Genomic DNA, 16,518 nt, shown 5'->3' with positions numbered 1-16,518 from the left:
ACTTTAAAAATGGTATTTCACGGTGAACAGGATTATGTAAAGTAGTGAAAATCTCTCATTTTTAATAGCGTAGCCGTCGATCGTCCTCAAAGAAGTCACTCTTAAGGTCCCTCCAGGGCTCCTGTCCATGTGAGACTTAGTCCATTGACATACAAAATCTGTAATCAGACAAAAGTCTGTTGTCCACACAGCTGTGTCTGGCCAGTCAAAGTCTGGGTGAAGGTGAGCATGGTACAACAATTGCAGCATAGCTCATAGCCAGAAGAACAGAAATCAACTGGCATTCTGTGCCTTATTGATTATTGATAAGCATATGTGTGAAGAATAGAGGAGCACTGGGTAAAGAGGAATGATGTAAAAGCCGGTTCATGGAAAGGAAAGCTCTAGGAAGTCGTGCTACTATTTTAAGAGAACTGCATAGGGGACCAACAAATGCTTCTAAAGTTATGTAAGAATGGACCCCAAGGCCTTCCATTCTCTACTTGACAGAGTTCCTCCCCCCAGTATTACAGTGAGGAAAACAAATAAGAGAAGTAATATGATAACAGAAAAATTAACAGAAAGGAAAATATATGTAAAAAATTAAAAAAATAAAAATAGATAAGATAAAGCTTGAAGATTAAGAACAGTATACATCGTTATTTCATATAACAAATGAACATACATACGGATTAAACGCATATATTATATAGAATAGCCAACATTTAAAACAGGAAATTATAAGAATATATTCCCATGAATATCAAGTTATATTTGATGCCAATGATAAAAATATAATCCTCATGTACACGATCTCTGTATATTCCAGTAAATATTTTATTCGTGTATTAGAGTATATATGATTACTTGAGCAATGTAAAAATGATTTAGCGAAAATGTCTACTTTCTGTTTTGTGAAAATCTTGAGGAAGTGCTTTGTTTTTGGGAAATATTGTTGGGAGGTCTATTTTTGGCCCGAGAAATTGTAATGGAAAATTATTCCCTAGTTTTGTGAAAGTCTTTGGAAAAGTTTGCTTTTACTTTTGAGAAATTCTATGTGAAGCTTTCCTTTGGTTTAGTAAAAGTCTGTGTGAAGGTTTGTTTCTGGTTTTGTATAATTGTGTGGGAAGGTTTCCTTTGGATTTTGAGATATTCTTTGTTGCATCCCGTTTTGCTTCTTTTAATTTTCATCTGTTCCCCTTGGTGTTTCTCTGTGCAGTTTAACCTCTTTAAATTACCCTTGCTCCAACTTTTGTATTTAATACAAATCCTGTGGGTGAGCCCTATAGGGGTGTATAATTTAAACTCATTGGCTTATTAAAGTAATTTATAATAACAGTAACCTTAGCTGATAGGTGAACTATTGGAACTGAAATCTTAGTTTATTGTATAACATGTTTGTATTTTCTGAGAACTTTTTTTGCATATTGTTTCCTTATACTGTGTTGAAGTCTCACAGATCTATAATGCCCCCATGTTTTACATTTTATTTGCATAGATTGTCACTGCAACAGTTGAAACTGTAGGGGAATTGGATATAGCAGCAAATATGCCCCAGGAACATGTGGTAAAAGCAGTGGCTAGGGCTGTCACGTTAACTGAAGAGGATGTGGGTAAGTATATGATGTATGATTTTTAGAATTCAACTTTGAAAATATCAAATGTAGTAAATGTTGTGGAAAGAAAAAACCTAAATTGTAATTCGGAATCAGTACTCCCAGCAAAAGTTGTAGTCCTAATATTTAAGAAAACATGAAATCCTGAATTTCGCAACCATAAATTGTGTCACTCGCTGTAACACCACAAAATAACTTTGCTAAATGACGTTCGATCAGTAGATTAAAGTATAATGGAAACATGTTTGCAAATTGTCATGTGAATGGGCTAATCTTAATTTTACAGTGATGGTTGATGTTCCTCCTTAAGCCGATATGAAACTTGACAGTCCCCTGATAAACAACCTAACTGTATTACCTAAGAGTTATTATCAAATACGTATGTGAAAAGCATATTAGTTACCTTAAGCAGTTTTTTTTTTGTGTAAAACAGAGGTGGAGAATAATTTACTCAAAAAAAGACGTTTCTCTAACAATTGACTTATCTCATTCTTAGACTATGTCATTTCTATCCAACAGATTATGTTTTTATTAAAATACACCAGCTGTCTGTGTATCAGGAAAGAAACCTTCTAATGTTTAAAGTCTCAAAATAATGTGAAGTTATTAATGGAATCTTTCAACTCAGACCTAAATGATACATTTCAGGCACAGGTATAAAACACCATTTATAAAGAATTCCACTAAATCTGACTGCATCAGTAACACTATTGTATCCCTTAGGAAGCCCCTGAGATGAGAAATGTGTCTTGTGGCCTTACAGTCGCAAAAAAAAAAATAAATGAAAAAAGTATAATAGTCCCTTTAGATTAACTTTTTGTGGTATAAGAATTTATCATGTACAGGTACTATATAATTTAGAAAGATCTACCAAGGAACTTTAAAAAGAATTTTAAACCAAGCAAATTGATGTTTCATAAAAATAATTTTGCTCTTTTCCCATTTGCTTTGTTATATGCAGTAGTTGAGTTGTCTTGCCCTGTAGTTAGACACAAAGGAATTAGGCCAATATCTGCAACATGATCGAATGTGGTTTGTGAGAGAAGCTATGCATCAAGTAGTACAAAGGAAGGCTGTCAGCTTTTAGTGAGACAGGAGTTTTATTAAAGTATTGTGGAAAATATTTTCAACAAATTTCTTCATTAATATTGTTAATACTTATAAAAAAAGACAAGAAAATGCCTTTTAAAGTGTCTCAGAGGGAATTATTGGACCAAACCAATAATACATGCAATTTAAGTCTGTGTAGCCTAGTCATTTTAGGTGAACAAAAAGCTAAACATCAAACTAATTGTAAAAGAATCAAAGTAAGTTTTTTTAGATTTGGAATAACATCCCCGACAACATATCAAAAATCTAGAAAAATGTAAGTATGGGAAAGCTGTCATATTGGCCGCCATCTTGGATTTACTCTCGAAATATATAAAATGCATAACTTGCTCCGATTAACTTCAGAACTGGTAGATTATGGGTACAGTACATGATAATGGTCGACAGTTTAAAAAATTTCCTTTGGGTAGAGCGTACCGGAGACTCGAATGTACATTTGTTAGCTCTAAATGATATGCTGCCATATTTTGCAGCAGCAGGGCACAAGTTGTACACAAACAGTGTATGTACACCCCCAAAAGATGCAACAGCTTAAGAAGTCTCACCAGATCGTGTACAGCAAGTTCCAAAAAGGTCTACATGTTGTTCATCGTAGTAACGAGTACTGGGGAGGTCTTTCCAGGGATCTTATCATTGAACAGGCACTGATGAGAAGCATCAAATTCTACAGGAGGGTTAACTAGAGGATGAGGAATGACAGAAGCACAGCGACAAGTATGGGTTCAGTCCATGATTCCATGCACCGAGGCCAACAGTGCCATGTAAAAGTTTACTATTGTCGTGTATAATACAAGTGAACAACACAAAGAAGCTTCATACACCAGGCAGACAAAAGACTGCTGAGACACCAGGAAAACCTTGACATTTTTATTGGATCGAAGCCCATTTAGTACTGATGAACATTTGCACAGTTTGACATCAGGAGTGGTTGCTCATGGTGATGTCAACGTTGACAAAGCAAAAGAAGCTGGCGATCTAATTCTCCAGTCCATGCATAGTCAGAACATTTGGAACTATTCATTCAAACAAATTTACAGGCTGTTACAATGGGATCGAAGAATAATAAAGCAGGTCAAGAAGTCGTCAATAATGACCCACAATTGCTATTCCAAAGAATTGCTTTTGTTTCTGAACAACAGGACATAGATAAGAGGGCATATTCAAGTATGAGCTTTGTAGCTATCCAGCATCTTTGTTTGCCAATTCAGTCCTCCCAAGAAAAGCAAATAAATTGGCTCTGGCCAGTGCCATGTGGGCCAAGGTGGAGAAATGTCAGATAGCTGCAGCAGAAACACCACTTTCTGATTCACTCTATGTACTCGATGGAGATTCTTTGCTGCATCGATTATGGTCGGTTGGTATGCTGTTCTCAGACATCTGTAATAGCTATACAAACTATGTTCTTACAAGGTATGGTAAATCGGTTGTGATTGTGTTTGATGGAAATTTGGATGGTCCTTCCATTAAGGACGCCACTCACATTGGAAGAAGTGAAGGTAAAAGCTCCCCTAACGTTTTATTTTCTATGGACATGAAAGTGACAGTGAAGAAGGATATTTTTTTTTCAAACAAAAGGAATAAGCAGCATTTTTTTATTATGCTTAGTGGTGAAAGCTTTGAAGGTGTTGGATGTCAGACAATACACGCACGTGGAGATGCAGACCTTCTGATCACCCAGACAGCAGGTGGGGCGTCTGAACAAGAGATGTTGTTGTCATTGCAGATGACGCTGATGTCCTGATGCTCCTGTGTTTCTATGTTAAAATGGAAGATAAAAAAGTAATATTCAAACCAGAACCGAAGCTTGGTGCAACTAACATCCGACAATGGAACATTCAAACTACAAGTCGCTATTGGGATTAAATGTCTGCAACAGGATGGTTTTATATTCATGCCATTTTGGGGTGTGACACCACGTCATAGTTGTTTGGGATTGGCAGCAAAGGTCTAACGAAGATCATGAAAAATACATAATTTATGGAGTATGCTAAAGTATTCAACAATGCAAACAGTCTGAAAGAAGACATAATTACCGCCGGGGAAAATGCTATTGGTGCCATGTATGGAGGAAAGACATCTGATACCTTGGATGAACTACGATACAGATGTTTCAGTACAAAGGTGGCTAACAATAATATGATTCAAGCTGTTCAAGCCCAGTAACTTCCACCGACTTCAGCTGCTGCTAAATTCCATAACTTGCAGGTCTACTACCAAGTTCAAGATTGGAAAGGCAATACATCTCTTCTACCAGAGGATTGCGGTTGGAAATTACAGGGTGGTCAACTCCTGCCAGTGCTCACTGACCTTCAACCAGCACCACCAGTTCTGCTCGATATCATAAGATGTAAATGCAAGACAGATTGTAGTACTTCAAGGTACTCATGCAGAAAACATGGTTTGGAATGTTCATCAGCTTGCAGTGAATGCCACGATATAGTCAGCAGTAACTTCAGTATAGAAGTACATGACGATGGTGTTTCTGATGGAGAGTGATATATGTTGGAAATGACAGTAGTGTTTGAATTGCATTAGTAGTTTTTTCAAAGAATGTACAGTAATTTAAATGATTTTGTACAAGTTTAACAAAGTTTTTTCAAACACTTGCCATATCATTATAATGTTCATAACTATCTCTATTATTAACATTTTGTAATAAATGGAACATGATAGAAACAAAATTAGATGAAGTCTTTATATGATTCCTGGTTCAAAAAACTTTCTATTTGATATATATTTGAAATTAATCGGAGCAATATATGCATTTTATAGATTTCGAGAGTAAATCCAAGATGGCAGCCAATATGGTGGCTTTTCCATACTTAGATTTTTCTACTTTTGATATGTTATTGGGGAGATTATGACAAGTCTAAAAATCCTTACTTTATTTCTTTTACAATTAGTTTGATGTTTTCAACTAAAATGACTAGAAGGATTGGAGATGGATATTTAAAATGCCTGTGCATCTACGTGCTTAAAAGTGGTAAAAACTACTATGCTTATATGAAACACAATTAGTCTTTAATTTCCATCCACAATATTTTAGTTTAAAAGACCTGATATCTTTGTAGCCAATGCAACTGCTAATGTTGCTAAACCAAGCGTTGTTGGAGAAGATGACGAGCCTATAGATACAACGCAACAGGACGATGAAGACTCTGGTTCCTTCTGGATAACTTCCCAGGGGAAGTTCAAGTTTAAACTTGAAGAATTGCCCTCGCATCTTCAGGTTATCTACACAACTTTACTTGTAAGTTAATTTTGCATGTCATCCTTAGTTTAGTCTTTTTCTTCGGTAAGATTTACTACTTATTGCAATACTACTATTGATATTGCTATTTGCTTCAGTTATTTGATAAAGTACACCATACTGAAACTTAGTCAAAGGACCTTTGATAAAAGATTGATGAAACTATACTGTAGATAGAACAAATAACATAGTTTCACTGTTATGTTGAAAATCAGCTAAGTGAAGTAGCTTGGGACATTTAGCAGGTCATTTCAATAATGCTTTACTTAATTGACTGAAGAGCCTGTACTGCTTGCAGTTGTTTTATGCCAAGCGCTGACCATATAACCAGTGTTCTTCAATCTTTGGCTCTGCTAAAGTCGCTGTACTCAAAATTTATGTTGTAGCCGTGAGAGGCCTGATTAGCTGCATAAAACTAATGCTTCTGGACAGATATATTTGGGATACAAGACAAACCTTGTACTGTATATATATATATATATATATATATATATATATATATATATATATATATATATATATATATATATATATATGTGTGTGTGTGAGGTTAGGTTCCAGAACCCCTCGCACAAGGTGAATAAATGTTTATTTCTGAAGTTTAAACACTAAATATGACCCTAATCATGCTCCCAAATTATTAAGTTAACTTTTAAGTGAAATTAAAGTTACTGTAATTTCATTTAAAAGTTAGCATAATACATTACCCTTAAAAAAAGAAATAAATGGTTGACATATTTTTAGAAGTCTTCTCAACCTCTTTTTAATAACTTCTTTATTCTACGTCTCTCTTTGTTCTGAAATGCTTTTTCATGAACAAACTGTTTTTTATTTTGACTAATACAACTCTTAGTTATTATGTCTCTATGTTTAAGAACGTATTTGCCACGCTCGTGCATTTACACTTCATAAACGGTACAGGTAAAATTAGATCAATTTAAACTCTACTGTACAAGTAAAGATGTACAGAGAAATAATAAGTTGTAAAAATATGTGAGCGCTAACTATGAACGAGAGAGAGAGAGAGAGAGAGAGAGAGAGAGAGAGAGAGAGAGAGAGAGAGAGAGAGAGAGAGAGAGATTGTCCTTACTTGAAATATCGAATTAAATTATTTATGAATTATTATGGAGACAGAGAGAATAACATGAGAGAGAGAGAAGTTATTCTTACATTAGATATCAAAAGATGGAAATTCAGTATTAAACTAACTTTTAAATGAAATTAAAGTTACTGTAATTTCATTTAAAAGTTAGCTTAATGCATTACCCTTAAAAAAAGAAATAGATGGTTAATGTAAGAATATTGGAGAGTGTGAAGATTAGTATACTATTTCCCTCTCCTCCCATTCCACCGATCTATTTTTAGAAGTCTTCTCAACCTTGTTTTTAAAAACTTCTGTATTCTGTCTCTTTCTCTGTGTTCTGAAATGCTCTATGTCTCTATGTTTTAGAATGGTGCATTTACAGTTTGTAAACGTTACAGGCAAAATTAGATCAATTTAAAATTATGTACTGTACACTTAAAGACATACAGAGAAATAGTGATATGTAGGTTGCACTAACTACTAACAAGAGAGGGAGAGAGAGAGAGAGAGAGAGCAATACCACCCCTTCTTGTCATGTTCAAGTGACATGTCTGACAGCATTTTGCCTTCGAGCTTCTTACAGAAGATGAGGGAAAATATTTGTTTAAAATACATATCACACAGGAATTTTGTAATTACAGTTATATTATTATTATTATTATATTGTTATTATTATTATTATTATTATTATTATTGTTATTATTATTATTATTATTATTTAATTGTATATTAATCTTATTAATATTTGAAAATTAGTGTACTGTTATTTAATTTACACATTAAAGCTTGAAAACTTATAAATTACATAAAAAACAGAACATAAACACTTTTGAAGGGTTTCTCAGTATTTGCAAATGTTTGCGTGTCTGTGAAAAACTCATGTATGCTAATTAGTTAGGTCCCAATGAAAAGTTTGTGTGTCTGTGAATTCGCGCAACTCGAATCGTGCGAGTTCGGGGTATTACTGTATATATATACAATGTGTATTATGGTTTATTGAAACAATCGGATGTGCAGACTCAGCAAAACTACAGAATCAAGTATGGAAGAGATCCACCGCTATGTCCATCAATTTGTGCATAGAAAAAGAAATTTATGGAAACAGGGACAGTGTTAGATAAAGGAAGGAGTGGACAACCAAGAACATCTGAGGAAAACATCGATTGTGTACGACAAGCCTTTGATCGTTCTCTTACAAAGTCCATCCATACTGCTGCCAGACATTTACAGCTACCACGTTCAACGGTGCACAAAGTCCTACACAAGAACTTGCTAATGTACGCTTACAAAGTGCAACTCATACAGGCACTTGAGCCAGATGATAAACCAAGATGACAAGAGTTTGCAGTTAACTTGCTGGAACAAATTTCTGAGGATGAAACTTTCCTCAACTGAGTTTCTTTTAGTGATGAGGCAACCTTTCATGTTTCAGGGAAACTAAACACACATAATGTGAGAATCTTGGGATCAGAACATCTCCAAGTGACTAGGCAACTTCACCGAGATAGTCCAAAGGTGAACGTGTGGTGTGGGATCATGTGTAATTGAGTCTTTGTTCCATATTTCTTCAACAAGACATCAGTTACTGCAGATGTTTACCTTGACCTTTTGACTAAATATGTGGCACCACAACTAGATGGCTTTCAACCAACCGTCATTTTCCAGCAAAATGGTGCACCACCACATCGGGGACTGCATGTTCGTGGGTTCCTAAATGAAGCATTTCCAGACCAGTGGATTGGAAGGGATGGGCCAATTTTCTGACCACCTCGTTCACCAGATATCACTCCCCTGGACTTCTTTCTATGGGGTTATGTTAAAAATATCGTGTATGAAACAAAGATACGGGACATCACTGATCTCAAGCAAAAGATAACTGATGCCATTGCCACCATTGATGAGGCTATGCTACAGCAAACATGGCAAGAAATCGAGTAATGTCTTGATGTGCTTCGTGCAACTGATGGTGCCCATGTAGAGGTGTATTAAATGAGGCAAAAAACTTGAATAGCTACTCATTGTGTCATAATTTCCACATATTTGTTCATTTTCTTTTGTAATATATTTTTTAAATTGTAAAGAGACTTTATGGACACCCTGTATAAATATTCATTAATTCTGTTCCTTATAATAGCTTTGTTTGAAAATAATAAACTTATAATTAATAAAAATAAGTAGACTGCCTGTTATTACATGTTCATGAAAATCATCTTCAAATCTACTATCTTTTCATGAACAAGGCTTATCATCAACATATATAATTTTTAGGTTCTTAGCGATCTTTGTTAAGTGTAATTTTACCTAATGCCTATTAGTATTTCCATGTAATTTTGGGTTGTGTGTATTTTGAAGGGAAAATTAACTTATTTCAGGACTATGTGTCAGTTTAGGGATATATAGAACATCAATGAATGTATGATCAAAATCTAAAATTAAGTAGGTAGTAATTGTATTGCATTGATGCTATTTATATATGTATGTATAATTACAAAATGATGAATGGAAATCATTGGTTCCAGGGACTTGAGACTTCAGAAGATGGAGACGTTATTTATCATATGTGTGAATGCTTGAAGTATTTAATTCTGCATGGTGAAGCGATGGCTCATGCTGCTAATGATCATCGAGGTTTTCTGATATGGTGTCAAGAAAACAAATCTATAAAAATGTAAGTATATGTTTCTCTGAGTTTTAATTGATATTTTAAGAGGAGCGAAAGAAACGAGCAGGATAAGGTTGCTGCTACTTTATTCATGATCCAGGCAGTTTATATGCCATAATATGCACTGTCTACTTTCCCCATAATTTTGATGCTACGTCTTGTAAATTAATATGGCTACTAAAATCAGAAGGATTTTGTATGCAATAAATTCTAAGTTTGGTTCAGTGAACAGTGTAAATATTCTTTCTTGTAGCACACCTTCATATGTATACTTTTGTAATAGCAATTTTTATTGAGAATATTTACTGTTTAAGAGTGTTCACTGCAAAGCAAAAGAGATGGAATGATATGCTTTTGGTGGTTTTTAGGAAATATTGGCGTAATTTCTTTTCTTCTTTAATTTTAATAGGAGCTATAGTACTCAGTCTGATAATGAAAATGGAAAAATTGGCTCATTTAGAAGAAATTATGTTCTCAGTATAATTATAAAGGGTTGAAGACTGATAGCATGTGAATATAGGTCCAGGTAAAATAAAAAGTAGGTCATACTAAAGGTCAGAGAATTCAAGTTGAAATTTTCAGGTTTTCTGGTAGACATATACCAAAAAAATGAAATGGGTAACATAATCTTGTTCAGGTGAGCGTATATTTAGTTCCATGTCATTTTTTTAGAATGTGGTCCCTGATTGAGGCTGAATGGTCACACATTGCTGAAGTGGGTGTGCAGTTGCTGCTTCATTTTCTGACGTTGCCTTGTGGTGCAGACATCTTTTGGAAGCTTTGTGAAAATAACTTCACCCATCAGGATTGGAAAGTAAGATTTCAAGCAGGTATGTAAATAATGGCATCTCAAGTATTTTTATAGGTACAGTCTTTTTTATCAGTTAATGGGAAATCCATTAATGAAATATATATTTAGGATCCAGTGTATAAATGATAAGAGAAAAAAACTTTTTTCAACTTCACATTTTACAACAACTCTTCTGTAATGCTCACGAGCTTTTCTTAGACTTCTTACCACCACTTGCTTTCAGTTGTATGGTGTGCAGTAAAGTAATTCATTTTCTCCCTGTTCATTGGCTTTATTCATTGGCTTCCCCCGATAAGTTAGCTACTTTTTCCTTCATTCTTTGAAGTCTCTTATGCCTCTGTTTAGAAGAGAGCATGTCGTTACCCTGGGATAAAAACCCTCCGACCATCAAGCACTATTCCTAGCATTTTATTTTCTTTATATCCTTAAAAATTGCTTAAAAAACATTTAAAAACATAATGCCCTTTGTCTTTGCAATTCTTTTCTTTTCAAACAGTAGTTTATTTATTTAAAATTACGTATTCATGTATTAATCTTGTAGTATCAAATAGGAGCTAATATTATTATCTAATTCTTACATGTGCAGTGCAAGGATTAGTTATCAGTAATATAGGATTAGGATTGCACCATAGCATCTCATGTTAAGGTTTTTATGTTGGAGCAGTGTCTTCCTTGCCCTTTTTCCCTTCTTACTTCACTAAAAATTTATTTAGAAGTAAACACACAAAACTGATAGCGATACTGTTTCCATTGATTGAATGATAAATTGTCTAAATTTTTATAATGGTTACTTGGATTGTATTTTGATTTCATACTTGGTAATAAAGACATTAATTATTATGATTGTATTCTGAAACTTGTTTCTGACTAACAAGACATTAGAAAATCACAGAAATGGTAGGGCACTTGATGACTATATTTATCTTTCAAATAACAGGTTTTGACGTAAGAAAACCTACAGTAATATTGGTAGCCGCTGTGAGTCCTCAAAGGAGTTACAATCTTATGGTCCCCCAGGACTCCATAAGACAGACTAACCAATCTCAAAGAATTCTCTTATAGTTGGTCTAGGCCAGTTTCAACAAATATAAGCCTTCCTGTTAAAATTTTAAAGAACTAAAACTTTTCACTGAGTCTTAAAACTACGAGGTGTGATCATAAAGTATCAGGACTGGTGTTATAAAAAGAAATCTACAACACATACCATTTTCCTTTGAATTAGTCCCCTTAGGGAGCCACACACTTAATCCAGCACTGTTTCCATTGATGGAAGTCTTCCTGGAGCTCATTTTCCAGGATAATCAGCAGTTACCTTGTTGCATTTACTTGGATCTCCTCGATGTCCTGAAATCTTCTTCCTTTCAAGTGGAATTTGACTTTTGGAAAGAGGAAAAAGTCGCAGGGGGCAAGATCTGGAGAATACAGTGGCTGTCGGACCTGGGGGATGTTGTGCTTGGCCAAAAACTGCTGCACAAGTTGCACTGAATGGGCAGGTGCATTGTCATGGTGCAATTGCCACTTACCAGACGCATGCAATTCTGGCGTTTTTCCTCAAATGCTCGAACATGTCACAGTAGTATTCCTTGTTTACTGTCTAACCAAGTGGAGTATACTCATGATGAACAATTCCCTTGTAGTCGAAGAAAATGATGTTTTTCTCATTTCTACTGGTTGCGGGTCTCTCAGAATGTTTGTCACTATCGACATTTTGTCGACCATCTTGAAAACGTCTGAACCACTTGTACACTCGTGTGCGGCTTACTGTATACACTCCTCTCCATACACTTTTTGCAACTTTGCATAGGTCTGTGCACTGGTATCACCAAGCTTGTTAGTAAAATTTGATGCAGATTCACTGCTCAACTTTCTCCATTGTAGTCAGTGCGATGACCACGCACTACACACTTTCCTTCCAAGCACTGCTGTAAAGAGCGGAATTGAGCTAGGACGCTAAAAACTTAGTGTGCATGCACAGTGGGGGTCAAGATCAATCTGTGCCAAGTGGCCCTCATTCTGCATATTTTAGCTCCTTTACTATAGCAACAATCCTGATACTTTGAGATCACACCTCGTATGTACTTAGCTTGAATGGTGTTTTATGATAATCGACAAATGCAATGTCGAACACTACTTCTGGATTAAACACTGGGAACACATGAACTCTGTGACAGACCAGAATATAATGGGGATGATAGCTGTCATACACACTGTTGTCTTATCTGAGCGAGTAGGATAAAATAAAACCAAGGTAGTTGTTGTAGGGCAGGAGACAGAACCCTCTTGTCCTGAGGCTTTTATATTGTATCACTGTGCCAACTAGCACTATTCTGGCTGAGGCCAATTTTAAGAGAATTCTTTGAGATTGGTTGGTCTGTCTTATGGGGTATGGGGCGGGGGACCATAAGAATGTAACTCCTTTGTGGACGAACGGCGGCTATGCTATAAAAAATATATAGTCAAGTTGATTGTTTTCCTTAATTTTTGTCATTTCAGTTGAAAAAGTGGTTGTCATTGGAAGATTCTTGGGTGTCTCTTCAGTGCGCCATTGTCCTGGGCTTCAAGCAGCCATAGCACATGCATTCTGCTTTCTTATTGCTTCACTAGATGACATCAATGTATCAGTAGCCCAAAGAGCCTCGTTGTATTTGACAACACTACCAGACAGTGGACTCCGGGCACTGTGCTGGTGTTTAGAGCAACAGGTTTGTATAAAAGTTATTAATCTTCTTTTCTTTGTTGCAGGCACTGTACAGCATATGAAATGCAATATCTAATTTTGCCAAGTTTGATTGATGATCAAGTGTTAATTTTCTTTTCAGTTCGACAGCGTTATTATGGACAGGCCAATGATTATTCAAGCATTGCACCAACTCAGCTCTCGTCTACCAGATCGACGAATTCTTACCTGGGATTTCTTCTTCAATCGATTTGATGCTCTGTATCTAGAGGCTCAAATAGCTTTGGAGAAATATGGAGATATAGCTTTTCCAAGGGGTATGGACACATATTTTTTTTTGTTTAGGAATGTTTTAGGGATGTAAGAACCCAAAGTCAGTGTAAAGGGGAGCATTACTTAAATACAGTACGTCATAATTGTATATTTCAGCTGTCTTTTGGGAACACAAACCTAAGTGACTAGTAAAATGCTTAATATTCAACATCCAGTCCTCTGGAATTACCTGCTTTCAGTTTTGAATGTGCTGAAAGTTTAAATGTAATTGTGAAGATTTTAGTATTACTTTTGACTTTTGGCTAGTGCTTTACACCTTTTCAAAGACGAGATGTTTTTTCACGATGGAATGATTAGTTTGTGTAATCTGGAGCGAGTGAAGAAGAGCAGGAAGGTAATGACTGTAATAGGTGGTTAATACTGTAGTACTTTGCAAAAAAGAATTACATAACTGTCTCCAAAATGAATTCAGACATTATAGTACTTCATGGCTTGTATGATTTTTCTCTATCACTCATAATTTCTACTATTTAAAGGGTAACTGGGACCGTTCTGTTATACGGGAATCATTCTGCCTTAAAATTTTACCCAACGCATTTTTATACAGTCATAATATTGTACAAAATGTAGCATACAGATATGGAAGCAAGGAATAAGAAGAGAATTGTATTTTCTTAAAAGTACTGCAATTCAAGCACTGTTATTTGTGATTGCTTAAGGTGATTATCTTCAACTTCCTAGGTAAAGTTTCTCTCCCTCTGTAATATGTCTTAATATCATCTGCATAATTCCAAGTGTTTTGCAGAGATGTCATTTGAAAGATCATGCCACAAGTGTGGAACAGTGACCCTTCAGACTTTTATTATTAGGTTTATTTATAGTTTTTCCAGTAACTGTCAAAAACTGGGTATTCATCATCAAAGAATTATTATTTTCTTACCAAGGCCTGTTCATAGGTGTACAGTAGAATATTTTGCGTATCAGTCTAGGTTGTCACTACGCTAAGGCAGAAAAAGCAATCAGATTCATCGTATTTCCTTGCCAAATTATCACCTGATTTTATGAAACCTGTCAGTTCTAACTAACTACATAAGCACCCTCATTTTACTTGCAGCTTCACAGATAACTGTATTCCATGGAATTGAAGACATTCCAATTTTTATTAGGAAAATTTTAAAAGGAAAAGAATAGGGTCTTACCACTTTCACTTACCATACCAAGATGTTTTAGGTTGACTGTCTCAGTGCATTGAAGTAGTGAATGTAGTTTTTTTAGTGCATTTATTTTAAATCATTTTGCTGCAGGTTTTCTAAAGTTTATTGATTTTGATGTTTCATAAGCTTTTCTGAAGTTGGCACACCAGGGAACCGGAAAACTGTATTTGATATAAACTGCATAGCTTTGTTTTATCAGAAATTTTCTTGGCCAACAGTGTCTCAGTGCGTCTACAGTGGTTGCAATGTTTAAAGATTTTGACAGTATTGGATATAGGCATATGCAGTAATTTTTTAAATATCAGGCAATGGAAAAACAAACACCACAGTATGAAATATTTGAAATACAGAATAACATTTTATTGCTCAGTTACCCTTTGTAAAAACACCACACAAACATGACATCCCAAGAGAACTTTTTAAAAACCACATGAATATGACATGTGGTTTTTAAACAGAGATTGAATAAAAATTATTATAAATAAGTATAACATTCGAACCTGAAAATGTTTTGCACGTTATTACCATTTATAGAAGTATCACATGAACATATTTGTTCATGCTAATCTTGCTGTAGTAAGATTTATGTGTAAACCAAAATTATTTGGGATGAATCTTACCTACTGTTAAAATTAGCTTACATCTTCATGCTGTTGGCTGATAGTTTATGTAGACAGACAGTTAGGTCTGGTCATAAGTCTACTGCATCTATTCTTTCTTCTTCTTATGGTGTTATTTTCTCTCACTCCTGCTCCGTTTTCTAGTGTTTCCTATGTGGTTCAGGAGAAACAGATAAGTAACTTGAAGATACTGAGTCATTAATTAAGTACGTGACCAAGTATATTATTGGTAAGGATCATGGTTTCCCTCCATAGTGATTGATCTTTTTGGGTCTTCCTTGAGAGAGAAGGCTTCAGAGATTTGACTGCCCTACATCAGTAGGTTTTCTCCTCTGCCAAGGAATAAAGGCTTGTCTCGAGGCACTGTGCCACCTCTCTCTCAACTGTCTACCATCTCAAATTTGAAGCGTTCTACAAAAAGTCTCAAGCCGAGAAGTTGCTACCTGTTTTCAGTCACTTGGCCCCCGTGGTATGTGTCAGGTCTTGTTTTTGGACTCTCTTCAGGTCTGTGTTCTCTTCATTGGTGGGGAAATTGGTCAAGATTGTTGATGGGTCTGCCTCTAGACCTCTAGGGCCCAGACCTCACATTGTCCTTAATCGTGTCAGGGTTAGGTTGGGGAGCCATCCTGAAGAACATCAAAATATTAGGGAGTTGGACTGTATAGGAGAGCAAAATCTATTCAAACAGCCTAGAGCTCTTGGAAGGTTGAAAGGTCTTGTGCAAACAGAACATCTAATCAGAGGCAAGATGATTGTAGTATGCTCTAACAATTCAACTTCTTTTTCTTTATAAGGAAATACAAATCAAGAAATTTATTCAAACTAGCAGAGGAACTCCCCCTTTGGACAGAATACATGAACATCATTCTTATACCATAGTTTTCCCAAGGAGAAAACAAGAAATATGTTATTGCAGATTGACTCAGCAGGAAAGGGTAAGTCTTTTGTCAGAATGGTTGCTTCTTCCGCAAGTATGTCAGAAGTTGTGGAAACTTTGGCGAACCTCTAACATTGATCTGTTAGCTACTGCCCTAAACACAAAACTTCCAGTCTTCTGCGCTTCGTGCTAGGATCTCTGGCATGGATAGCCGATGCTTTTCTTCTAGATTGGTCGAATCTAGACCTTCATGCTTTTCCTCTATTTGCACTCTCGAGGAAATATTTTTACAGGTTGTTAACATCTGAAAACTCGAGCCATTGTTTGTGCTTTGTGGGCCCAAAG

At 35.5% G+C, this 16,518-nt stretch overlaps 1 protein-coding gene across 12 annotated transcripts in view; it reads left to right on the top strand.

The window, feature by feature from the left end:
• The window catches only part of unc79 (UNC-79 domain-containing protein), a 224,650-nt gene that overhangs the window by 105,116 nt on the left and 103,016 nt on the right, over positions 1 to 16,518 (top strand). For all 12 annotated transcript variants that reach the window (XM_067119369.1, XM_067119364.1, XM_067119371.1 and 9 more), the window contains 6 exons: positions 1,478 to 1,592; positions 5,777 to 5,955; positions 9,559 to 9,707; positions 10,374 to 10,531; positions 13,006 to 13,214; positions 13,332 to 13,506. In XM_067119369.1, the coding sequence (XP_066975470.1) occupies positions 1,478 to 1,592; positions 5,777 to 5,955; positions 9,559 to 9,707; positions 10,374 to 10,531; positions 13,006 to 13,214; positions 13,332 to 13,506 (985 nt within the window). The remainder of the gene's footprint in view (positions 1 to 1,477; positions 1,593 to 5,776; positions 5,956 to 9,558; positions 9,708 to 10,373; positions 10,532 to 13,005; positions 13,215 to 13,331; positions 13,507 to 16,518) is intronic.

Source organism: Macrobrachium rosenbergii, chromosome 17 (assembly GCF_040412425.1).
Source record: "Macrobrachium rosenbergii isolate ZJJX-2024 chromosome 17, ASM4041242v1, whole genome shotgun sequence".
NCBI classification, from domain to species: domain Eukaryota; kingdom Metazoa; phylum Arthropoda; class Malacostraca; order Decapoda; family Palaemonidae; genus Macrobrachium; species Macrobrachium rosenbergii.
Note: the sequence above shows the minus strand (reverse complement) of the source record. Positions and strands in the feature narration are given on the sequence as shown.